General features: G+C 43.8%; 1 protein-coding gene and 1 long non-coding RNA gene across 8 annotated transcripts in view; one reads left to right on the top strand and one right to left on the bottom strand.

Moving 5' to 3' along the window:
* The window catches only part of ZNF608 (zinc finger protein 608), an 86,373-nt gene extending 74,171 nt beyond the window's left edge, over positions 1-12,202 (bottom strand). Inside the window, exons 1-2 of one of the 7 annotated variants that reach the window (XM_026115378.2) lie at positions 11,868-12,202; positions 7,717-9,124 (exon numbers count right to left, since the gene is read on the bottom strand). In XM_026115378.2, the coding sequence (XP_025971163.1) occupies positions 7,717-8,601 (885 nt within the window). In that variant the 5' untranslated portion in view covers positions 8,602-9,124; positions 11,868-12,202. Of the gene's footprint in view, positions 1-7,716; positions 9,125-9,708; positions 10,369-11,867 lie in introns of those variants that run through there. The other 6 variants (XM_026115380.2, XM_026115382.2, XM_064502753.1 and 3 more) reach the window with 6 other exon arrangements.
* On the top strand, positions 10,006-23,898 carry LOC135325131 (uncharacterized). The gene is made up of 4 exons (XR_010386322.1): positions 10,006-10,136; positions 16,799-16,869; positions 20,890-21,029; positions 21,285-23,898. It is a non-coding gene; the product is annotated as an uncharacterized LOC135325131 (long non-coding RNA).
* Positions 23,899-25,879: the final 1,981 nt, after the last annotated feature.

Genomic DNA, 25,879 nt, shown 5'->3' with positions numbered 1-25,879 from the left:
AATGTAAAGGCTTTGTTCCAATTGCCAAGACCATTTAGTCAGAATTAAAAGAGAACGCAACAGAGAATGCTTAGTGAAACCTTGGCTACAGCACAACGAAAAGTTATAGTCTGATCTTCATATTTGCCCAAATGGCTACTCATAGCCTGCAGTAAATTGCGGTTTTAATTTCATGAATGTAACCAAAAAAATACTGCGATTTAAAAATCTCATTTTAAGAAAATCCCTCAAGTCCTGTTTTGAAAACTGGTAATTATCTTTATTCAAATTCTCTTATTTCAAACATATTTTTAAGCAAAGTAAAAAATGGTAGTCTGTATTATTATTCACTTAGGTTAAACACTACACCACAAGAGAGCTTCACTGGGCAGAAACATTCTGGTGTGCAAAGGAAAAAAAAAGTTTGCCAAATTGAAAAAAGAATGAAGAAATATAAATAACCATTCCTAATTTTTAGAAAAGTATTTACATTTTGTAATTACACTATCATCAGAAAGTTTCAAGAGCCACCATTGTGCTATCTTTCACCCAACAGATAACATTATGTACAGACCAAAAAAAAAGAGAAGACCCAAAGTCAATATAATTGCTATGATTATTAATAAACAAAACCTCACTGACATGTAAACATACTAAAACCAACACAAGATTTTAGCAAAACTGTGGGCAGCCCTTCAACTGAAGTCTACAGCTCCACAGGCGTGACACCATCTGAGGTTTCAGCAAGAAACAGAGCACAGGTCAGAAGCCAGATACTCTCTCCAAACTTTGGGGGAAATACAATGACATATCAGAGTGTATGTTATGACATTATGTAAGTGCAATGTAAAACTGGTACAGTGCTAAGCATATTAAGGGAAGACTAAACTGGTTGTTGGACCATCTTTCTGTGTCCAACAGGAAGTATCCTAGCTCAGAGCAAAGCAGACTCTAAAGCTAGATTATATTCAGGCATCCCAATTGTATACCATGCAAAAAAATCTGGAATATGTAGCCGACATACAGTTCAAGCTATATAAATGAGCAGCATAACTGAGAAGTGCAGAACACTGAGTAATGACATCCAGAAAGTCAATATACACAGCTGCCTAAGTAAGTGGAAATGATCTAACCTTTCTTCAGGGGTGTGCCACGGAAATCCAAACTATATAACTATATTTATCCAAACTAGAAGTGAAGGTGGTATTTCTGATAGCATAAATGTTAGCATTTCCAACACCGTATTCTTGATAACACTTGTAAAATGTGCTCAGATATGACATATACCGGTAATATCATTCAAAACTTTGCAGAAACACAGCATGTAACTGAAAAGAAAGCTTCATTAAGACTATTACAACAAAGACTATGGCTGGAGGGGTAAACATGCATGTATGGCCTGTCAAGACACTGCTGACACAGTAGGCATTTTGAAGGAACCTCTAATGCTAAATATATTTGGCCTAGGTCTCCCAACTCCATTTCTTTATGTTCTCTATTCAGACTAGTCTTCTGATCTAGAGTTTCACAGACCATGTTCTGTGGCCTTTAATCCCATGTGTGGTTCCTGGATACATGAGCCATCTCAGTGGCTTCAGAGGGGGTAAAAAAGGTGCCAGGATACAATTTTGTGCTTAATATTAACCCCATGCTTGACATTATTTCAAGGACGTCTTAGATCACCTGCTCTGCTACCTCTATTCCTGGATTTTAACAAATGGAGGCATACAAGTGTCCTCCAGTCTAACTCTCAGCTGGACCAAGGTCTAGAAACAACCCGGGTAGCAAATGAAAGCTGTGGGACGTACACAAGCGTTCTGAGATCTGGCAGCTCCCCATAGAAACCACAGCAAGTTGGGAGCGTAAAAAAACAACACGCCACGGGGAACAGCCAACCCTGGAGCTCGCTGGCATGGAATACGCTTATGGACTTACGGGACGTGGTGAGCAAAGTGCTAATAGGAAGAAACAGGAGCAGAGCTGCAAAGCCCTGTACCATGTCTGGTCTTTAGTTTGTAATGGATACCAGTATGTCCCACTGTCCCCTCAACCGGCTTATGTAAGGCAGCATATTTTTCTGCCTTTTTTCTTTTTTTAATCCACCTGTTTTACAAAGCAAGCACAGGACAAATCTTGCTCTCACTGAAGTAAACAGCCTGCTTTTACAAATGCAAATCCCACAGCTAACACAGACCAAAGGGAGGGGAACACTGCATTCAACATCCAAAGGATGTGTTCAATTAATGGGAAGCAGGCCACAGAATCTCCCACAAATGTCAGCATTAGGCAGCCCGGAGCTGATACCTTTTTAAAAGTAGATCACACATTTCTTATGCAATAAAAAAAACCACACACACAAGTTTTAGCATGCAAGAGAAACTTCACATTGCAGACCTATGATTTCAGTTGTTGTTGATAAAATAGCTTTCCAATTATCAGGGCCCTCGTAGGAGAAGCAGGAATGCATTATGTGTTAATGATCACAACCAGGGGTCCGAGCTTTACTCTTTTGTCAGAACTAGAGCAGATCCTCCCCGCAGCTTCACCATTAACATGTCTGTTTCCTGTCAGACCACTCAGAGATAATGTCATTTATCTCGGGGCGGCACAAGACCAGTCATTAGCTTCAATAAAAGACCTCAAACAAAGGCCGGATGGCGTTTTATCCAGGGCTCATAGGCTGCAGCCAAGAATCTCATTGCCTAACAGTTCAGAACTTAAGTTACCTTTAAAAGAATAATTTTCCAGCTATCAACAATTCTAGAGCACTTCTCTGAAGAGCAGAAAAGTCGCTGCATGGAAAATTTTAGTCAATGGTTTTATCATATAAAATTAGGTGACTGATAAGAGCTTGCGAAAGTTATCCTTTGAGAGTCTTTTTTTTCCCCTCCTCTTTCTTTCTTTTACCTCTCAGGGAAAAAGTGACAGAATAATTCAGGTTCTAGCTAAATAGTAAGATCTTTGAAGAACTGACCCTTATTGTGTTTGCCTGCAGGAGGTGATTCACTATTATAAATTCTTCAATGTCTGAGCTTCTGGGAATCTCTTTAAATGAAAGTGGAACCGGTTAAATGTATGTATGAACATGTGTTTTCACAGTCTCTCCTGTATTATTGCATTTCAGAAAGCTTCTATAAAGTGCCAGGTGAACTTTTTAAAATAATAATAATAAAAAAAAGAACGAGAGTCAAAAAGTATGAGCAAATCGCAGCTATTCAATTCCTGTTTTTATGTTGCAAACTAGGAACAGATGGTACTTTCCACGTTACTTGAATCTGGTTATTGAACACCTCTGTGGTTACGGGAGATTTTGCTTAGCACTTTTAACACACATTTCATTTATTGGACTATAAAATGCTACTTTGGAAAAACAAGTCTTTATATAACTGTAATTAAAACAATCTTGCAGCAAAGCCCTTTAACAGGGAGAACACGCTTAACCTCATGACATCTGGACAATCAATCCTTTCCTTTTTACTGGCTATTTATGAAGTTATTAAAATTGTAAAATTACCAATGCCCAAAGTGAAATATTTCCCCAGGAGTTCTGACTAAGCTTATCAGCGGCAATACTTGGCCGTGTAACTGTCCGGGACGAGCCCCCATGGCGTTGCGCTATCTCCCGCTCTGCCCAGGAATTCAATGGCAGCTCTTGGGCATACATATTGGCCGGGGTCAGCAGGTTCACGCCAGAAGCTTTCCTCGGCCAAAGGGCACCACCTCTTCACCCAGCTCCAAAAGCCCTGTCACACTACTAGACAACACTACAGAACTTTAAGAACCTTGAGCTGTGCTTATTGTTAGACACCCATAGTTATCAATGTTTTTAACAGCTAAATCCCTTATGTAGCTTTCAAAACAGTTTGCTGTCAAACAACAATAGACTTTGTTCTTTAATTACAGCAAGTGACCCCCATGCCCTTTTATTTCACAGCGAATAAACTACACCCAAGGCCAGGGAGAAAAGTACATGAAAAGCATATCTCCATAGCATCATTAATCACAGCATGCACTTAAATGATTTACATCAATAGGTAAAATGCACAGAGAATTTCCTGATGAAGTGTAAAACACCCTCAATCCTGCTATAAAACATGAAGAATGAAATAAGCAATACCAGCCAACATGTTAATTTATTGAAGACAACTTTCAGATGTGAAATGCAGTCCTAATGAAAAACAATAAACTAATACAAAAGAAATAAATGCCATCCTGCAATATTACTAGACCGATTCATTTTAAAACTGCAAGCAGAATTTTTACAGCTCTGACTGTAGCTTCATTCTTCTATATCTGCTTAAACACAGATTTTCATATGCCAAATATAACCTTCCCATATCTCAAAGTAAAGTGAGTCCTTAAATCCCAAACTCTTCCTGTAATGCACAAAGCAAAACTGTGTAGATAATCTGAACACTTTTCAATGTAACAGCTGTTAAAATTACAAAAGCATAGCAAATAAAAAAGATGGAAGAGTTCATGCTGACAAACCCTCAGTAACTGTGCTAAAAAAAAAGTGTGGATGAGGAATGGAGAATGGAGACAGGTTTTAACACCAAAAATCTTAGGAGTGGTTAGCATACCTGTCAAAGCTACTTATTCAGACATGTCACTGGTGGCTTAACCACAAAATGGGCTGCACGAATATAGCTCAAACATCTTAGAATTACAGCATACTTTGACTTTATGCACATATTAGGGGAGTGGCGACTTTTACAACATACTTGCGGTTTCTGCATAAAAGAGCCAGCAGAACACAGTCATTGATTTAATTAGGCCTCATAAGATCCAATTTATCATGTTTTACATGACTTTCTGCAGCAAGGAAACAGAATAAATAGACCAAAAATAGACATTGAAGCATGCTGTGAAAATTAAACAGTGACTACAACTCTTCGGAATCTGCTCCAAGCTTTTCACAAATAGTAAACAAATGCAATATTATATTCCACACCACATGCAAAAAACCTCAGATTTTGAATTGGTAGGCATTAACTCACTTGTATCTAGCAAGAAAGCATACAAATTCATGAGACATGTCTTCCATGAACATTAAGACAACTGGAAATTGATTAAAACATGCAGGCTTGAAAATTATACACTCATCTAGAGACACAAAGGTGCTTTGTGCAAGCATTGCACGTCTAGTGTGTAAATAGTCAAAACAAGAACACTTTAATGAATCTAAAATCCTTTAAAAATATATAACGATTATTAAACATTAGGGGGAAAAGCCAAAACAACAAGCATAAAACATTTAAGTTTCACTAATAATACCACAGGCAGGGTTTAAAGTTGCAACTATTGCCAGCCAGGAGCTTTATTATTATCATATGGCTATAAAGGAAACATTCTTTAGGGAGAGAAACGCTAGGAGATGTTATTGAAGACAGCAAGCAAGCACATCATTGTGCCAGACAATGGCCAACCCTGCACGACTCTAATGGGCGAAGCCTATATTAAAGTCACTGTGTGCCAACAGCAGTGGCTGTTACTGGAAATGCAAGCTCCAAACCTCCCATAGAAGCAACAACTACAACACAAAGTGCACTCCCGGCTCTAAACCACTCCATACATGTTTGCTCTTAATTTACATATGCTCCGATTTACATTGCACGTACGATTACTCCCATGTGTATGAATTCTTCATACAATTTCCTGTGTGACTAGAGAGTGAAAAGAACACAAAAACTGGAGAAACCACACCACTCTCTAATCTCTGTTGCCATGACAGCAGCCTTTGAGATACTGAAATGTTCAGATTGCCAGCTAAACAAAATTGTTGAATGTGAACATTTGGCTGGAAGATTAAAAGGCTAAGGGGGTTGCGAAAGGGCAGTACCTCCCACATTCCAAGCAGCCACTGAATCCAATCAAATGGCTCTGACTCTTTAACCACAACCATTGTGAAGACCGGATTAGGGCAATTTATCTAGATAGTTAAAGCAGATTAGAGAACTGCAATTTGAAGACTATTGGCAACAAAAGTAAATGCCTACTGTACTAAGTTAATAAAGAGACCATGGGATTTTAGGACACTTTTCCACAGCGAGCACAACTTTCATAAATCAAAGTGCAAACATATACCTATGAATTAAAGCAATCTGCTTTTCTTTCCCCTCATCTGCATTTAGAAAAGGTCACAAGGCTCATTCAAATTCATCTGTAGATATGCTATCTTAAAAGCAATAATACGCATACAATATGAAATTTAATTTGCTCCTTGCCTTGAACACGAGCCCTTGAAATTATCTTTGTTTTCTTAACAAATATTTGATGTCACAAACACCCAAATCTAATCCTTAAAAGTCTACTGAGAAATTACACAACCTTCAACATCACTGAAAAATAAAAAGCCAGTAACAGGTCATAAAAAGGTAGAACTTTTTCCCTGAGACCTCCAGCCCTCCCAGACGCTTGCAGACCACTCCGTACAGTTAACACCAACCCGAAAGTTTTCCCATCACTGAACCTTTGCCCAGGGAAGCTGTAAAAGCAGGCAAGTTAAGACCGACAGCAGACAATCAAGTCACAATCTAACACCCTGACGCTGCTCATTTGGAGGTGGGTAGCTTTTGCTTTCCTTTCCAGGCAGGCTAGGGTCTCGTGGCGTAACAACCTGTAGAATTCATCTGCCTCGTAGTCCCGGGCCAACACCAGCCCCGAGATCCCAGAGAAGCAGCCTCCTGCCCTCTGGACCCAACAGCTCCTGCTGCCTCCAGAACCTGCCTGAATGAGCAGTAACAAAAGGCGAACTCTCCCCCCGCCCTTCCCCAAGAACACAAGGCCGTTTATTCTTCCAGAAAGCATCCTTCACACATTAATAGAAAGCAAGAAAAACACACACCCCCATCTGATGTCTTTCATACATTTCAACCACTCGGCAAACAAGTAGTTCACATCCAAGAACCCACAGGGCTCAGATAAGAAAGCTCCCCAGACAGGAGACACACTGTTCTGCAAGCTGTTTTGCACACACAGCTCAGTACAAGGTGCATTCCCCTCCTCCCAGCCTCCTCCTTCCAGCAGGACTAGAGGCACCGCCTGTCTACTGGCTCACTCCTTCCCCTTCTCCACAGCAGCTTTCGGGGCCTCGGGGCACCACAAGAGCCCCCGGTACGACAAGCATCCCACATCTCCGCCAAGGGGAGTGGCGGAGCCCAGGTCTCTGCTGATGCCTCTCTTCTCCCAGGCACAATCCGGACTCCAAAGCAGGGGTCAGGGAGCAGGGAGGGAGAGTCCCTTTACAGCCTGGGAGAGGAACGGCTGCGAATATCCGCCGGTGTCACAGAAAGGGGTCAGTACATATAACTCCAAGACCTGCTACTGGTGCAGCCTGAGCTACACAGCCCCCTAGGCAAACACACAAACCTCCAGCCTGACAACACGTGCCATCCCACTGGTACCAACACTGCTGCTCACTGCTGAAACCAGAGACAGCTCAGTCAGGGTCATCTTGGGGTTTTGTCCTTTCAGGTGAATGCAATCAAAAGAGGCAGACAACACGAAACAGAAATGTTCTCCAGGTCTGGGGATGGGGAGAGGAAATCAAAAGGAAAAGCAGCACACTCAAAACGTGGTGTCTTCTGCCTAGGGACAGGGATTTTCGGTTTAGAGGAAGAACAGATGCATGTCACATACACAACAGAGAACAGGAGCCAAGCACACAGTTGTGGGAAGTTTATCATAGACACAGGGAGACACAGAAGAGAGGTGGTGGAGAGGAGCTTGTCCTACCTTTTCTGTTTTCAATTTCTTGATTCGCCTGTGGCTCTCCTCCTCCTCCTCTTCCTTCTTTACCAAAATAGAGTTCCCCATTAACCCTGAATCCGGGGTACTTTTGCTCACCTCCCCCACGGCGGAGGAGGCGCAGTGGAAGGGGCTGCTGCTCCCACCACCGCCTCCCTTGGCCCCGTAGCCATACAGGTGCCCAGGGGGAGCTTGGCTGCCGCCACCCCCACTGCCGTTGGGGTGGCCCTGCTGCAGGTCATGCTGCTTGTCCTTCCTGGATTTCCCCGCATCCTTATCCCGCTTGGAGCCTCTGCTGCCCTGGTTTTTACCTGGTTTCTCCTCTTTGTTTTTCCCACAAGAGGCAATAGTGTTGTTGTTGCTGGTGTTGTTATTGCCATTTGGGTTACTGCTCACACTTTGACCCAGAGCTGAATTCATGCCAGCTGCCTCTCCAGGGCGCCCTTGGACTTCCTGCCTCTTGCCAGCACTGCTGATCTCAGGAATCCCATACAAGGCAGCAGAAGGCAGAGATTTATTAGCATCCTTAGAAGTTTTACTCCTTTTCACTTTTGATTTGCTAGTCTCTTTGTGAGAGGAATTCCCCTGGGGAGCAGAGGGCTGAACAGAAGCAAATTTTAGGCCATCAGCTAAGGCTGAGGTAGCATTAGCCCCACTGGAAGCCAGACCCCCGCAATCCTTGGAGCTGGTGTTGCTGCTGCTGCTGGTATTCGTGGAATTATTCATCTCAAATTTCTGTCTGTCCTTTTCCAAATCGGCGTCCAAATCGATTATTAAATTCCCAACCCCGATTTCCCAATCATCGCCACTGTCATAAGTATCAACTGCGTTTGGATCCACACCTTTTCCTGCAGTGGAAGTGTTCACTGACATCCTGAAGATGAGATCTCTAGAATAAAAATCCGATGAACTTTCCTTTGGAGATGTGGGGACATTCGTTTATCTCCGTTGGGCTTTTTTAAATTTAACTCTTCTTGTCTTCCTCCCCCAGGTATGTCTAGGTTTATACCCTGCAGTCCACGTCCACCTTTTCCTGTGAGGAGGGGAAAAGTCGAATATTTCTTGTCTGGGTGTTACCAGAATATAATACGATTAATAAAAAGGGAGAAGGCAGGGGGAGCGAAATCATTCAATATTTCCACGGGTTGGTTTGTTTTTAAGTTTGTTAAACCGGAGGCAAAGGCTGTGATGCTTTTATAGTGAGCATCTTGAATCTAGTTGTATCCCAACATCCACGATCTCTCTTAAAAAGTCATGTCCAAAAAAAGAAGAAGAAAAAAAAAAACACAAAAATTTAACTACATGATTTAAATCCACAAAGCTCAGGAAATACAGACTTAGGACTCGTGCCTAGCTGTTGGAGCACATGTTGTAATCTAACCCCCTGGACCACCACCTAGGCACAAAAGGGAGAAAAGGAAGGACACAGATTCACTCTTCAGTGCATTCCATGGATTTTGTGGCTTTAAACCAGACCCTTGAAGTTTTGTGACTTTCCTGTATTATCTTTACCTCTTTCTACTTAATCGGGTTTTTTTTTTTGAAGGGGGGGGAGGGAAGAACAGCAAGAAGTGGGAAACCTAATTTTCCTTGACACAATACAGCTTCTATTAAAAGCCATCAACCTACATATACAAATGTTTACTGAAAATTATTAAACTCCACTGGTAAAAAAATAGAAAAAGAAATAAAAAAGTCTTCTTTCTTTTAAAAATATGCCCAAGATAACAGTTCTACAAGCAGTTCTAATGTACTCCTAGGTCACACAATTGTTAGGTCTGTTAAATATAGTATTACTGACTGTACAGGAAACTGATTAAGACATACACTTTAAGTGATCTGCACCAAGGTGGCCTCAGTGACCGCAAATGAGTGTGTGTTTGACAAAGCTTAGTTAAAACGATTTTTAAAGGGATCTCTCCCTCTTACAGTCGACTGTTGAAATATTTATACATATACATATATATGCGTATTGCTTACCTTTAATCCTTTATCATTTTTTTAATTAAACCAGCAAATCAAAATGCTGTTCCCACTCGTCTCAGCAACAACTCTGTGCCTCATTTTACTTAAAGAGCAAGTGATCAAGAAGTAGAAAGCAAGTAACATCTCAGCCAGTATAAATCGGTCAATAACATATCTCCCCCTACTTTGGCACACGGATCAGAAGTCCTTTTTTGTTTGTTTTGTTTTTCCTCCTTGCTTAAAAAGAAAAAAAATGCTGTTCCTCACAACTTTACAAGCTGGTAGGTCACATCTCACATTCAGAACAGGAGCATCGAGGACCAGATTTTTGTTTGCTTTCCCGAATGAGCACCGAGAGGCAGTAATAATCACAGTAATCTTAAAAATGTTTCCCCAACTTCACACTCCGTCTTCAGCCCCGGACCTCGGAGCCCTCCTGATCAGTAAGTAATGATCCCATGAAACAAACCTACAGGCGTCCGGGTGTTACAAGACAGAATGTGCTAACATCGGGATAAATTAGTGAAAGGGAGGAAGGAAAAAAAGAAGAAGAAAGGACTGAAAATCTGGGCTGGATTCCGCCTGTTAGTTGGGAAGTGGCATTTTTTTCGCCCGTCCTGACAGATCTGATTTCTTGAACTAACTTGAGGGGAAACGGAGGGGGAGGGGGGCCGAGGAAGAGGAGGAGGAGCGGGAGGGGGGAACCACTGATCTGATAAACCAGTTATCAAAACATTTTGTGGGAGTGGAGGAAGGAGAGCGTGCTCTCAAATGAAGTAAATTTTCCCAAGGATAGGATTTGGGGGGGGGGGGGGTCTTCAAAATAAACGTTTAAAAAAAAAAACCGCACAGACCAGAGTTCCAAATTGCTGTCTAGAAAAAAAAAATAAAAAAAGGTAGCTTGGGCTAATCAGTCATGTGGTAAGTAATTCAGTAATTAGAGTCCAAAGAGATAAAACAGACGACCTTTTTTCAGGACAGATCGCTCCCCCCCCCCCTTATTGTTTCAGCAAACCTCGCAGTCTATTTCTTTTCTCCCCCTCTTCCACCACCAGCCCTCCTTCCCCCCCCCCCCCCCCCAAAGTCAGACGGGCTCGGAGCTTTAGCTTAGTATTTTTAATTAGCCGGCGTTGGGAAGCTAAAAGCCGTAATGAATTGCCGGTGGCGGGGGGTGGCGGGGGGGGAGGGGCGGCCGCGCCAGCAACCGCCAACCCCCGAGGAGCGGCGGTTCCGTTACAGTTCAGGCCTCCCGCGTCACGTGAGGCTCACGGGCTCAATTGGTTGTCGTGAGAACAAAAATGGGTGACAAGCGTATCAAGCAAATACTGATCTGGTCTTTAAAAAAAACACACACACACACACACCACAGAGCCCGTAAGGTCTCTCTCTCCCCCCCCACCCGCCGCTGGCACCGCTACCAGTCACAGAGGTGAAGCGTTCTCCTCAGCCAAGGGGATCCCTCAAGCTGGGGGGGGGGGGGGGCTGAATGCCATGGCAAAAGCGTATGTTTCAGAGAAACACCTTATAAACCTTTCCTCGACTTATCTAAAGTACTACAAATTGCAGAGAGAGGAGATGGGGGGGGGAGTTATTTCGAGGTTTTCACGTCCTCTCGGCTGAAGAAGGTGGCTCGCGGTCTGATAGCCCCCAGCCAGCCGCCGCGGCGGGGGTCTGCTGGGGGCTCGTTTGGTGGGAGAGGTCGGCAGGAAGCGCTCAAGGCATCGGGACCAAACGGGCGATGCCACCCCCCGACTTCAGCCTTGCACTTCTGGCATTAACATGTGACAGGAGAAACACCTCCTGTGCCACCGGGATCCGTCTGAACCCCATCACTCCTATTAACAAGTTACTTGCTTTTGAGGGGTGGGGTGGGGGGGTGCAGACTGCTCTGTAATTGTGTCACTTTTATTTCCCCCTCTTGGTTAGTTAAAACCCCCAAAAGGCACTACGCTTTAACGCCCCCCGAGTGCACCGTCAAGTATGATTTGTGTGACTACAGTGCTTTCACCCTCATATTTCCCTCAAATAACTCATCCTCCTGCTTGTGGAATTTTCTTTTTTTAACCCCCCCAAAAAACCCTAGTTATTTCAACGCCCAAAACTCTTAACACTCCCATTTGCATGAAAAAAAATCCCCTCTAAGTGCTATAGACACATCACGCAACCGTACTTACGATCTGTATTGGATCGAGTTGACCTTTTCCTTCTAACTGCATTGAGTGTGTTTTTGTTGCAGCCGCTTTTTATTTTTGGAAAAAAAAATTTCTAATGTCTTCAACAGATTTATTGTGTGTGGAAGAAGCGAGCACCAGATACCGTGAACCTTCCTTTCTTAAAACAAAATCAAAACAACCAAAAAAAACAAAAACAAAAACAAAATCAGAGTCCCCCTGCACACACACATGTACACACACACACTACACAACAAGCTGCCTTTACAGCACCCGCGAGCGGCAGCGGCCGGGAGCGGAGGAGGGGGAGCGGGAGCCGGCTCGGGCTCGGTACCTGAAAGGGACTTTTCTTTGTTCCCAATGCCCTTCCCCACGCGGCCAATCAGAGACCAGCTTTTATGAAACCGGGCTCTCTGATTGGCCCGCCGCTCCTCCTGCCTGCCGGCGGGGGTGAGAGACAGAAACACGCACGCACACACACACACAAGCACACGCGCACACACACACACACACACACACACACACACACACACACACACACGCACGCACGCACGCACGCACACGCACGCACAGCCCCGCGTTTTGCAACCCTCCGACTACCCCCAGTGCTACAGTAGGCAGCCTCCTGCTGCAGCGAGATACAAATCATGTTTCCCATTTCAATTACGGCATTATCCTGCATAGTGCTTAAAAGAGAGAGAGGAGAGAGAGGAAAAAAAACAAGGTGGAGAGTAGCTCTGCCAAGACTCACACGTTGGGAGGAAGACTCCTTCATTTCATTTTAATTTAATTTCAGGGCAGTTTTCGAAGTGATGATGAATGATTTTTCTGTGCCGGTTTCAAAGAGGCAATTTAGAGTCTCACTCATAATTTTTAAATGCCCCCTCATTCAAAATTATAACAGCTTGAACCCAGCGAGAGAGAGCTGGCACTACACATGTGCGATTATTTTCGTGCTTAGCGAAGGAGAAAAGCAAACAGTGTCTGAAGGAAGGGGCTGAAGGGAGGTTCAGGGGAAGGCAGCCCCCCCACCTCTGCTCTGAGGGACACCGAGGTACTGCAGTCTGCTCACATCAGCCCTATTTCTCAGCTTCACCCTGCTTCCCTCCCCGCGTATTTTATTTCATGATCATTTTTACAATATGGCTTAAGTTAGGCAGGTCGGGTTTTATTTTTTTTCCCCCTCTACGAAGGAGGGGGAGCAGAAAATAACCCTTTTGTTTCCAGGCGCCTGATTTACTGCTGCAAGCACTGAACTGTGAATGCAAGCGACCATATAACTACCACGTGAACATCCTTTCACAGGAATTAGTAACACAAATCTTCCCTATCGGGCTTTGTGTAGCTCGAAAATATCCCCCCTTAATCATTCCTTTTGTTTAGGTTGGGAGCCATTACGCCGCACAACTGCAAATTGCGCTTAACCCTTTGCGCGCTGCGGGGGCGGGCCGGGGCCACGTGTGAGCGCCGCCGCCGCCCGCGACACGTGGGGCGGGACCGGCCCCCGGCCCCGCCGCTGCCACCCGCGACACGTGGGGCGGGACCGGCCCCCGACCCCGCCGCTGCCACCCGCGACACGGCGAGGGGGAGCGGGGGGGGCAGATCCGCCCCTGCCCCTGCCCCGCGCCGGCCGTTGGTGCCCGCGCGACCCCCATCAACGGCCATAACGGCCGCGCCCGCAGGGCGGGCCGAGGACTCGACTGCCGTTGTTTTTCATACGGAGGCACAATTTGCTCCCTTTCCCTTTTCTTTAATTTTTTTTATTTTTAATCTCACTCTGAATGATCTCCCTGTGAAAATCGATAGGGGATGTTTTTCCTCGCCAAACGCAAGCGTTGCCTGAGCCGTGGTTTCCGGAGAGAAGTGGAAGCGCGGCTTTTGCAATGTCCCACGCGCACAGGGCAGGGTGACAAAACGCGCCTTTGGATTTCATCCAGCTGAGCAAATTATGGGCATTAATGTCCCCACGTTACACACTTTCCATCAAAGGGGTGATAAGGGGAGGACACACCCGAGGAGGGAAGCCACCTAAACCTGCTCACTGCTGGGGCATCGGGGAAAAACGACACCGTTTTGGGGAGGAAAAGCTGCCTGTGGCACCCTGCCTCGCTGTCCCCGGCAGCCAAAGGGCCCTCGGGAGGCACCTGCTGCCCCTGGCCCCCAGCTAAGGGTGGCCCCTGCCCCAGGTCGATGGCTGTGGGGCAGCCAGCACCTACCCCCTTGGGGGGCTTGGAAATCACCTGGAGGAAACCATGTCTCCTGGTGTAAAAACACTTCCCCTTCTGGGGCTGATAACGAAGGGCTTATTAGCACCGATAAGTCCATTGCCAGACAGGCCCTCCATCACGTTACATTTTTCCACGATTACGAAAAGAAAACAAACACAGCTAGAGTACGGGACAGCAGAAAATACCGCGGGAGACGCTTGCTGGCCTGGCCTACGCGAAGGCCTGGATGTGAGACCAGCCCACATCAGGGCCCCGCACGGCCTGGCCCCGCAAAGGCTTGTTCGTGGAGGAACAGGGTTCGTGGAGGAACAGGGTCTGCGGTGGCCCCGGGCCCGCCATGCAGGGAGGTGAAATGGACCCCCATATGGAGGGTGACCGCCTGCACCTGGGTATTTGCCACACATGGGGAACGAGCATGCACAATTTTACAAGGCACCAAAAGTCGCAGGCTCACCAGGGTAGCTCTGAAGTGATGTTGCTGGGTGGTTAGCGAGGATTTTTAAGATCAGCAATATCAAGCCTACTTTTTATGCTACTTAGTCACCGATCAGTGTTGCTGTGTTTTTGGGTTTTTTTTAACAATATGTATTTTTCAGATTTAGGTAATAGCCCTGATCTCTCAAAATCGACCCCTGTTTAGACATGTTTCACTTTGGGCTGCTTCTCGCCTGCAAAATTACAGTCATTTTCACGTTATTATACAGTGAGTAGGAGACATTGTATTTAGCATTGGGTGGGGGAAGGGTTATTATGGGAAGTGATCTGCTACGGTCAGCACATAATTTCAGCCCAAAGAAAATTGCTTCTGAATAGCTGGTCTGTTAACTAGCCAAGGAACGGTCACTGGGAGATATTGCAAAAATGCCTCCGCTTTATCTGCATTACACCATCCTTTTAATTCCTCAAAGCAATGGTCGATGAAAGAGCCGTTTTTGCAACCACAACTGCCAATTCCGGGGTAAAATATCTTCACACACTTCCTTAGATCATGATACTCAGAAGAGAGCCGCTCCTCTCGCCCCTCTCCCATCTGGCTTTTGCATATGTCTATACAGTGAAAGAGGCTGTCCAACGTACTACACTGATTATCAAAGAGGGGCTTTTATTTATCTGTTCCTGAGGCAGAAATTGCAGCAAGCCCACTCACAGGCCTAAGGGTGCATCTGCAGCCGTCACCTCCCAGAAGCAGCTGCAAAAAGACCACTTAACTCATACCCTCTTGTCAGGGTGGAAATGTCCTTATTTCAAAAAGAAGCCAACGCCCCTTGTATGATTTAGTGGCTTTTTCGCCTTCATTAATTTCTGCCTGCTCGCTAAATTAAATTACAACTTCGTGCTCGTGTACGTTTTACAAGACAGACAGAAGGCCAATAAATTAGTGATGTTTGTCTAAAATAGGAAATCCCTTTCTAATTAATGCAGCTGCAGACCGCTAGTAATCTCAAAGAAAACCTCAGGCTTTTTTTTCCCATTATCTTGCCAGACATATGCATCATATACGCTAAGAAAAATCACCAGCAAATGTCTATTTTTAGCAAAAGGCATGTGAGGCTCTTATCTCACACTCCTGGACGGTTTAAAAACACGTTTGTTACGAGCAAACGCTCCTTTTTCCTCCTCCCAGAACAGCTTGGCAACAAGATAAATCAGTGCAATCGGCCTCAGAACATTTAGCAAGAAACAGAGGAGCAGAAAGTCGCTGCCCGCCGCGGCGCGCCTCTGCCCGCGCCCGCGCCGAGGCCAGCGCCGGGCCGCAGCGGCCAATCACCGCGAGGGAAATGTGCTTTTCCGCCTCCTCATTGGCTGAGCCTCGCCGCGGGGTTCCGCGGCCGCGCCGCACCGCACCGCGCCCGATCCGCTTGTGCCTTGGGCGCGTGCTGGATGCTTCCGCCACCCCCGGCACCTGTGTCCTTGGGCAACGTAGGGTCAAGTCAGTATTTCCTAGTGGACGGCTTTCGGAAGGAGCACTTCTTAGTTCCTCCTCGTACTCCGCGGAAAGGACCAACTTTAAAATCAGTGGTGTTAAATGTATTCATGTTTGAAAGTGCCAGCTAGTCTTACCGTCATTTGCAGCTGGGTCTTAATTACCTTTCCTCGGGGGAGCTCTTCCGATTGCACCCTTTGTTCCTGAATTTCACGTTGGGGGAGTGGAGTTGCATGTATGTGCTGGCAATCGCAATATTAAACATGGCATGTTCACAGTGATTACACCAGCATTCTTTTTTTTCTTTAACTTGGCACTAAAGAGAGAACAAAAATCTACTTCTTTTGAGGATTCATTTGCCAGGTTAATATGCTAAACAGAGAATGGCATTTCTCTTGTATATAACTTACTTTTTTATTTTATTTTATTTTATTTTTTGCAAATACAAGGTTGCTCACAGCAGTTTTGAATGCAGTACATTGGAAGCTATCGTATTGATCCGAGGAATTGGATTAGTAAATCATTACAACTACCCAAATTTATCACAGCCTATCCTGTAGTCTCATGATCAAACTTTTAATTGATGTGGGCAAACATTACTTGCTCTGCAGATTAGCTGTGGTTCATTCATTATGGCTCTGCAGACTGCCAATGATCCACAGACTGGACTGTGGGAACTGGTGATACAAACATACAGACGAGTCATTATACACTTGGCAAATACGTATGTTAGATACTACTTTTTTTGAAAGAGGCAATGCTAACAGTGTTTTCTTCTTTAGAGCAGTCCATAGACTCTTTTACATCCATCTGCATTCTCACAAGGACTCTCAGTTGGATATCTAATCTAAAGGTCAGTATCTCTGATGGTTCAGCACACAGATCTATGTTATATATGGAAACAAAGTACCACTGTGGTGTTTATAGAAGAGCAACAAAAATGACCTGGTAACTAGAGGGAATGATTTATGAAAGACTGTATGTGTGTGTGTTGGGAGACCAGGAGACTGGGAGAGAGTGAGAGAGTGCAAAAGGTAGACAGGACAGAACCTGTCTTTCCAAGAGCAAGGAAGATAAAAACAAGAAAAAAAAAGTTTAAGATTAAAAAAAAATCCTAACAGTAAAATGTGCTAATCAGTGAAATAAATAATGTCCCAAAGGAAGTTGTTAAGTCCCATTGCTTGGGACTTTAAAACTAGGCTGGAAAAAGCATTAAAAATGTACTATGGGGAATGAGTCTATTTTGGCATTGGAATGGACTGAATGACCTAGTAAGTCTTTCCCATCTCTTAACTTAGCAGCTCTGTGAAATCCTGCTGTAGAATTTGAACTACAAACCTTTGACCCAGACATGGGTATAGCCTTCAGTTTGCTATATAGACACTCAATTTCTGCTCAAGTAATTTAAACAACAGATTATTTATTTATGTAGAGTGTTGTGTAAACATTCAGATAATACTGAAAAAACTGTATTTCTTGCTTAATAGACTGTGTGTGATGAGAAACAGGCGATACATGTTAAAATCTATTACAGCCTTTTGTCATAGCCTTAATATTCTATTACACAATGTATTTTTTTACAACTTCTTTCATACAAACTAGCATAATGTTTCACAGTCAATTATAATTTGTAATACAAATGATGGATGGAAGTACAGAATTTTATCTGGGCAGCATCCACATTATAGTAGTGCTAAGGTGAAAAACGTACAAAAGGCCAGTGGCTGGGTGCCATACTTCAGGTTTTCAGAGAGAACAAATGAGCATGAGGAAATGAAACTGAGGTTTAGAGAATAGGATTAGATTGTTTTATTAGAGAGAAGGCTGGGAGTCATAGGCCAGGGAGAGAGAAGATGAGTCTTGAAATGGAATTTGCAGAGAAGTAGTCAATTAGGCATAAGGAGTCTGCAGTGGAAGCTGGGGTGAGAGGGATTTGTTGTCCAGTGTGAAAAAGGAGAGAGACTAGGAAGAGGTCTGATGCTGGATGGGCAGCTGAAATGAGCCAGAGACAAGATCAGATAGTATAATAGGAGTAAGGTAATGATGATGAAGAGTCAGCGTGTGTACTGGCTGGCAAAAGGAGGAATGCAGCCATCAAAGTTTCTGTGGCTAAGGTTAGGAGGAATGAGGAAACATACTGCTACATTTTTGACAGAAAGAAGCTGGAAGAGGAATGACACTGAAAACTCACCACAGAAGTTATCAGAACATGTTTGGGATTTGACAACTGTAGATTTAAAGACATGCAGAGGTGTGGAAGGAGAAAGGGAATGCTTTAGGGCAAGATGAATGCCTGAGATCTTGATAATCGAGGTGAGAGACATAGTAATAAATGAAGTACATGGGCCACTGTAGCTACAACTGAAGAGACTATCCCTAAGTAGTGCGGTATGGGTGCCAGAGCAGGCAGCTGTGGCTTCTTGCTTTGCTGACTGCCCTTGCTCCACCATTGTTTCCTTTGCTGTGGTGGGGCAGGAAGAGAGATACCCAGAGACCTATGTACCCTCAAGGGTACAAGAAAGGACCTTCTGGAAAAGCAGTATGTAGACACAGAGGTCAGACAGTAGAAGAAAAAGGAGAGAGAGACTTAAGACCAAGAGAGGGAGACAAAGGAAGAGGACAGTGTAAATACAGAAGTGGAAGAATGCGCTCATTAGTGCAAAGGATGGGGAACTGGGGTTCTTTCCTCAGCTCTCTTGTGCTTATTATGTGACCTCAGGAAAGTCATGGTACCTGTCTCTGTGACTCAGTCATCTTGCCTTGAAAAGGAACAAAACTAATGCAGGTAGATTAAGACTTGTTAATTCCTCAGCCAAAAATAACACAGTTACATTTTTTAGCAAAAAAGAGAGCCTGAATCGGAAGAGGCATTACTCACTTTCTAGGCTTACATTCTCCATGGTGCTACTCTAAACATTGCAGAACTACACTGATCATATTTGAGAAGAAGGCACATCCAGCCTTTAGTTATTATTTGTGGAAATATGATTGTGAAAGTTTAATTTTAAGCGAGAAGAAGCCAGATAAATAGAGGAGAAAATGAGAGGAGAAAATTCTGAGGTGTGCCTTGATTTAGAAGTCTGGTGATAAGGAATACCTCGTCACGAAAAAAATGGAACACTGTGAGAATTTCCTACAAAAGGAAATAAAGCATCCACAAACACAGAAAAATTTATCCAACATTCAAAAAGGCATTAATGATGTCTTACCCTGTCAACCTGAGGCGTGTGTACAACTCGCCAGCAGGCTTGTTAAGCTCCTTGGTGTAATGTCTAGGACTTATAGCACAGCAGAGGCTGTGAAATTTAGCTGGTGTTTCCAGACATTACTGTAAGACAAACAAATAACAAACACCATCACTGGCTGATCATTCATCTTACTAGCAAAAAAAGATATGACTGTAGCTATCCTGAGTGCATTACTTATGTCTCTGTTTTAAAATAGCAGCATGCACTGAAGCTGCCACTGTTCGTGTGGGACTCAAAGAACAGCTGATCTGTCTAGGAAGCTGCTGAGCCTCTGCAGTCTAGCCTTTCAAATCTGTGGGTCTTCTCTTCTCACTGCTTCTGCTTCCTAGGCCATAATTTGGTGTAACAGTGATTACTTAACTTACAGGGTGCTTTGAAAGCTGTGTTTGTAAGGCATGTTGAGATCAAGTGTAATGTGATTAAGAACATCTGCATTAGCTTTACAATTGTGTATAGTAAATAACTACTAAAAAAGCAGACCTTTGGTGCCTGCAACTGCTCTCTTCCATGGGCCTAAAGCAAAAGACTGGCCTACAGTCCAAAGAATCACCCACAGCCCTCAGCTATATCTACTTTTGCGTAAAGACTTTCTATGCTTTCAAACTCTTTAAGGGGGGGATGAGTGCAGACTTTTTGCCTTGTTCACTGAACAGCCACAGGGGTGTGAAGAGCGGCCTGATGCACAGGTATCCATCCCCAACATACTCTGAGCCCAGAGGGCCTCTGAATGCATCTCCTAATTCTGGTTAAAGCAGTCAAACTCGTTAGGAGATGCCCAGAGGTCCTTGTGGAGCCTGAGGTGGTTTGCAGTGTCCTGGAACCACAAATGCTATTTTTTCAGCTGTCTTCTAATAGAATTACCAGAAAAAGAACCTGAAAGAAATTCCATGAGGATCATTCCTCCATTGCTTCACCAGACTGCATTCCAGCTCCTTTTCATCAAGAACGCCTAACAGAAGATCTCCAGATTGTACTTAAATGACACAGATACTTATGAATTATACCATACTCTAGACTGTGGAATAGTATTCTGCAGAGTACATACTCCCCCTTCCCCTTCTCTCCCAGATTTGAAATTTAGGAACAAATATCTGTATAAAAATCTGGCTTTCTAATTTTACACTTCTCTAATTTTAGGTGCTCAAATATAATGCCCTCAGAATTAAAACATGTTAAAATTTTGCCTTGAGCAAAGTTTTATAGCTTTTAAACAGGCTTGTTGGTTTTTATTTTCAACAGTGATATTAAAAGACACCTTTAACTAAGCTGATATTAGTAAGAAGTACTAAAATACACTGTTTTAATTTGGAGAAATGAGTTTGCGTGAACTATGTGTAGCCATAAATCTTTTTATCTAGCGCTCTGTATTTTGCTGGTTAAAAGCATTCTTGTGAGGTCAAATGAAAGTTTGTGATCAAATGCAGACCAACTTTCTCTTGTAATGCTGTTCAAAATGGTGAATTAGTTCTGAAATATAATCTGTTAGCTTATTATTAATGAAAACATTTAAGCACCGAGGTCAAGGCTTTTTAGAAAAAAAGTGCACTTTTCCAGGAAAATACTGGGTGCCTACCCTTCTTATGTGTTATGTGTACTAAAACTAGGTTATAATTTGTCTTTTCCAGAGAAAATACTTGGCAAGAATGCATGGCAAATGCATCAAATAAGTTGGCCATGGCTTTCTCCTGATTCCTGAGGAGTAGGTGTGAGAACTGTGCTGATGTTGAGCACAACACATCACATCAGCAGTGCCACAGGCTTCAAGGTGAGGAAGGATGGCAGCATGTGGCCCTAAAGCAGAAAATATGAAGCCCTGTGTATTATCTTCCCAACATTTTTACATGTTCACACATTTCAGACTGATCAGAAAATTCCAAGGGTATGTTCCTGTATTCACACATAATGTTACAACCACTCAGACTGCAGATAATTATTCCTAAACTCAGTTCTCCAGAAGGTATTTATAGAAAGAGCTTTGAGGAGAATGTGATTGTGTTCCTTTTATTTCTCCCTATTTTAGCCTTATTAAAAGGAGAAACTATGCATCTGAAAAGAAAAACATGAAGAGGAGACCCCAATGCCATTACTTTGGAGTGCTGAGAGGTGGAGAATGAAAAAGCCATTGGTCTCAGTTTTACTACCACAATGGCCTTTTATGAGAGGGATTAGATACGCCTAGAGCTGGTGCAGCATTCAGTGCTGCCCTGGACAACAATCTGGAAAGAAAGACGATAAAAATCAGTTTGTCGTAAGGTTAAATCACCACAGACTTGCTAGATTGGCTTTTCAGATTGTTTTTCGTTGAGGAAGGGGGGAGAAAAAGAGAGAGAAATATGGCTTAAAGGCTAATTTTTTATTTTTTTTCTTCTCTCTTTTTTTTTTCCTCCTGCAAGATGTAGCATTCAGAAAACATGTTGAGCGAGTTGAGGCATTAAAAAGATCAGTCTTTGGTTGCTGAATGAAAGACTGTTGTGCGTGTGACTCACATACTAAACAGAAATCTGCCTTCAAAGCCTATTTTACTGCCTAATTATATATACACAAAATGTAGCTGTCTGTTTCAATCAAATCCTGGGAAAAAGAATATAACTCCTCTTAAGATGCAATTTTCATGGTTTGTCATAACCTTAGAACACACACTGCTAATGCAAAAGGGGGAAGTACAGCTGCAAGGTCCAGATAAGGCACCAGTAATTGTTTTTCTTTTAATTATTACTTTATAAAGACATTACACCTCCTACTCGGAATGAGGAAAATTAGTGTCCTCTCCAGGTTTTTCTTTTAAGATTTTCCTTTTTTTCAGAGAAAGCTTGTTGTTATGCATTTCAGAAGCAGTCAGCAGCTATAGAAAGTACTTTTAAGTAGCCTCCCTAATAACAAGCTTTCAGGAGGAATCTAGGAATTCCAGCTTCTACAAACCTTTGTATTGAACTGAGCACTCCATATGAACAAACCCAAATATAGAATGAAAGAATGCATCATAAAATATAAAATAATTGTTGGTAATCAGCTCTCTTGCAAACTTTCAAGCTGGACAACATGTGTGAGCCATTTGTTTTATAAGGCCAAAACCCCCAAACTGATTTCAGTCCTTGCAGTATTGCAGTAATGTGATTGTGTGCCTGTTTGTGAGTGTACATGCGTTTGTGTGTGTGTGTGTATATATATACACACACATCATTTTTTAAATCTGCTAATATTCACAGGTCTTTTTTGAATAACTTAAATGGTAAAGTTTAATAGGCCATTACTAATTTACATCCTCTTGCAGATACAAATCATTAAAATGAAATGATGTTTTAATGGCTTATTCAATATGTATCTAATTGCTCCTTAAAAGTTTCTCACTCAGAAGACATCACTGGAGATCTCCCCAGGAGACTGGAAGGGTAGAGACATGCATTCTGCAGATGGCTCTGCCGGGGAAGAGAGACTGCCCGTAACCTGCCAAGGAAGAGCACATCACTCTCCCTCCCCCTGCTCCAAACTGCCCATGCAACTACTTATTTGAATGCTCCCTAGACCATTTCAGTAAAAATGAGACAGATTAGCAAACTCCTGTTATTCACACTGTTTAAGGTAGTTGAATCCACTTAGGCTTGAGCAAGTTGTGGAGGGCTTTTCTTAGCTCACCTGGCAGAGCTGAGGTTTAGTAACTTCTGGGAAGAGACATGGGAGTGCAGTGACAAGCAAGTCGTGTAGACTTAGAGAATAACCCTATTTTATCAACACAGTTGTTTGCAGCCTCATAGTTGTATCCTGAACCTGCCTCCATTGCTGTTAAGCCACTGAGCCTAGCAGAATATGCTTGCTCATTACTAGAGGGAATAAGGGCAAACTTGGTCACTGACAATTTAATTCAAATATATATTTGCTCTCCCAGCCACTGGCATTACGTGTGTTCCAAAAAAAGGCACATCTCTCCCAAACTGGGCAATGCCTGTCAATTACAGAATTAATTAGATAAGGGGCCCGCCATGTTCTGCCGTGTAATGTATGTGCATTCAGCCAGAAGTAGTTTCCTGGCAAACCTTCCTCCCACCTAATCGAAGCCTAGCGATTTGAGCCCTGACATAAGGCAGGGATGGGGAACTGGGGAAAACTTGGGTAAATCTGGTTGCTGCGCTGAGCGAAGAGGTTTGCTGGGCCACTGAGCACCCCTGCAAAGGGGTACCCGCCTCGCCTGGACTGTGGCCTGTCTCTCCCGGCCCAGTTACAATGGAGGCTTGTTGGACATAATGACTGTACTTTAGCCAGACAATAGGTATGCTAAGGAGATTAGCTGAAGCCACTTCCCTTACCTGCCTGCAGGGAGGGAATTTGGAGAACAAACGGGGAACAAAAGACCTCTGGATCGAGTGAAGTTGCTGCAGAGTAAGGGAGGGTGTGACTTTACAGCACACCAACTGCTGCAGCCTTTCTCATGGGGGCATCCTTTGTGCGCTGTGAGGGTGCCGCCCAGCCAGACACTTGAGCTGCTCTAACAGCTTGCTGCTGCCAAAAGGGGCAGGCCCAGGCCCCAGGCCCCGTTTTCCCACTTTGCTCTCCAGCCCTTCGAGCTGTGTGGTCTCATCTTCTCCATTGCACAGCCCTGGCACTCCTTTGACCCCTCAGGGAGTCAGTGGAGTTTGTTAAGCCAACAGAAAAACCATTGACTTTTTGGGAGGTTAGTTTGCTGCTGGCTCAGTGAGCTGAATCAGCTCCCAGTGTGGCGAGAGGGGCACCCGCACCCTGGGAGGGAGCCACCGCCAGCAGGTGGGTGGGAGCGAGGGACAGAAGATTGAGGGGGTGAGCGGGGCAGGACCCCTCCTTTTAGGGGCAATGAACCATGCAATTGGCTTCTGCCATTTTGTCTAACTGTACCCTGAGGGCAGAGATGTGTGCTCAACAGCCATCGCCAGATATGCCAGCTGAATTGCCAAAAAATGCATTTAAACTATAAACCACCACTCCAGCTCATTTTGACTGGAACAGGCTAAAGCACACTCAGAAAAGCACCTTACTCCCAATAAAGGGTAAAAATTTTTGGTAGCTAGGGATAGAAGGCACTGGCATGGCTGTAGTGCAAAAAAAAAAAAAAAAAAAAAAAAAAGCCTCTGCTGTCAGCACATCTGTGCTGTGAGGGAACTGATCCAGAAAAATGGTCAGGCGGTAAGTTTGCAAGAGTTTCCTTTGCCATAGCTTCCTTGCATAAAAAAGCAAAGAAATCAAGGTGTTGGAATAAGGATGTATAGGTGGACTCGCAGGCACACATGGGAAATCCTAGACAAATGAAGGGGAGACGTCAACATGCTTTGATAGCAGAGCAGAGAGGTTTGGCTGTTAGATCAACAGATGCGCAAGATTGTGATCTGAGCTGAAGGCAGTAAATGATTTGGAGAAAAAAGGATTTGGAAGAGTCACTCAGACTGTTCTGGGCCAGGCCATCAACTCCGGAAGAGTGCTCCAAATTGGTAAGAAAGTAGAAGCAAGGAAATAATTGCAAGAAGTATTATTTCTCGTCTTGATCTGTGTATTTTTGTGTTAAGTGAAACCCAGTGGGCGATTTTAGAAACCCAAAACAAAGTCCATCTCTTTATTGGTTCCTTCCAAAAGTCACGTGGTTTCCTGTCACGTTGCTGTTGCCCACTGGCTCCGTCCTCAGCTTCTGGGCAGGCCACGTACTCGTCAAAGCATCACATACCTCTGGCTCAGACTCACCCAAGAGGACTCCTTTGTGTTTTATCTCCCTTGGCCTTCAGTGCACCGGTCTGGGACTACACTGCCACCTTCGCTGGCAGTCATAGACCCACAGCTTCATTCCCTTTCACAGAGAGTTTTGACAGTCTGATTCTTCACTCTGAGTTTAACCAAATCAGAAGTTTTTACTGACATTCTTGACACATTCACTTTGATTTGTCAGTTCTAAAGTTAAGCATGCAGAAATATTTCTGAGAGACTGCCCCACTGCTAGGACTGGCATAGGTTTACTGTTAAGTTACTCAGTATTGTGGTATCAGTCATTCAATTAATAATAAAAATAAGAATTGACACAGAAAACCAGTATCAGGTTATTACAGTGGTGGAACTTTAGCTGTAGTAATGATGCCAACTGAGCACAATGTTATGGCACCATGTAAAACCAATGGGACAGTTATTGGTGCAATTTGGTCTCGGATAAAGCCAGTGCTGTATTCTGCTTCCAGAGGCACATGCCTGCAGGCATGCAAGGCCCTGTCAAGTCAACTTTAAACTTGTATTAATGAAGTTTTTGGAAGCAAATATTTCTCAAAGGCAGAAAAGAAGGGGCAAAACATTTTAAAATGTTTTCTTAAACTTTTATTTTCTACAAACAGTAAAAGAATAAGAGAGTATGGTTTCTTTCTGGAGCACATATTCATAACATACCATTTCAGAGGATGTGACAGACCCCCAAATATGACAGAAATATCTAACAGACAGATTGCTAGATAGACAGATAATATGGAAGGGTACAATTCAACTATTGTGCATGAAGTCTGTGGCAGAATCAGGAGCACCGTCTACATCACCGGACTCCTTGCCATTTTGCAAGACAGCATAAGAGTGCGGGTCAGGAAAGGACACTGTTCTGCCATTGCAGAAAACCATGCAATA

This window comes from Dromaius novaehollandiae, chromosome Z (assembly GCF_036370855.1).
Source record: "Dromaius novaehollandiae isolate bDroNov1 chromosome Z, bDroNov1.hap1, whole genome shotgun sequence".
In the NCBI taxonomy this organism is placed as follows: Eukaryota; Metazoa; Chordata; class Aves; order Casuariiformes; family Dromaiidae; genus Dromaius; species Dromaius novaehollandiae.
This window is presented reverse-complemented; position numbering and strand designations above follow the sequence as displayed.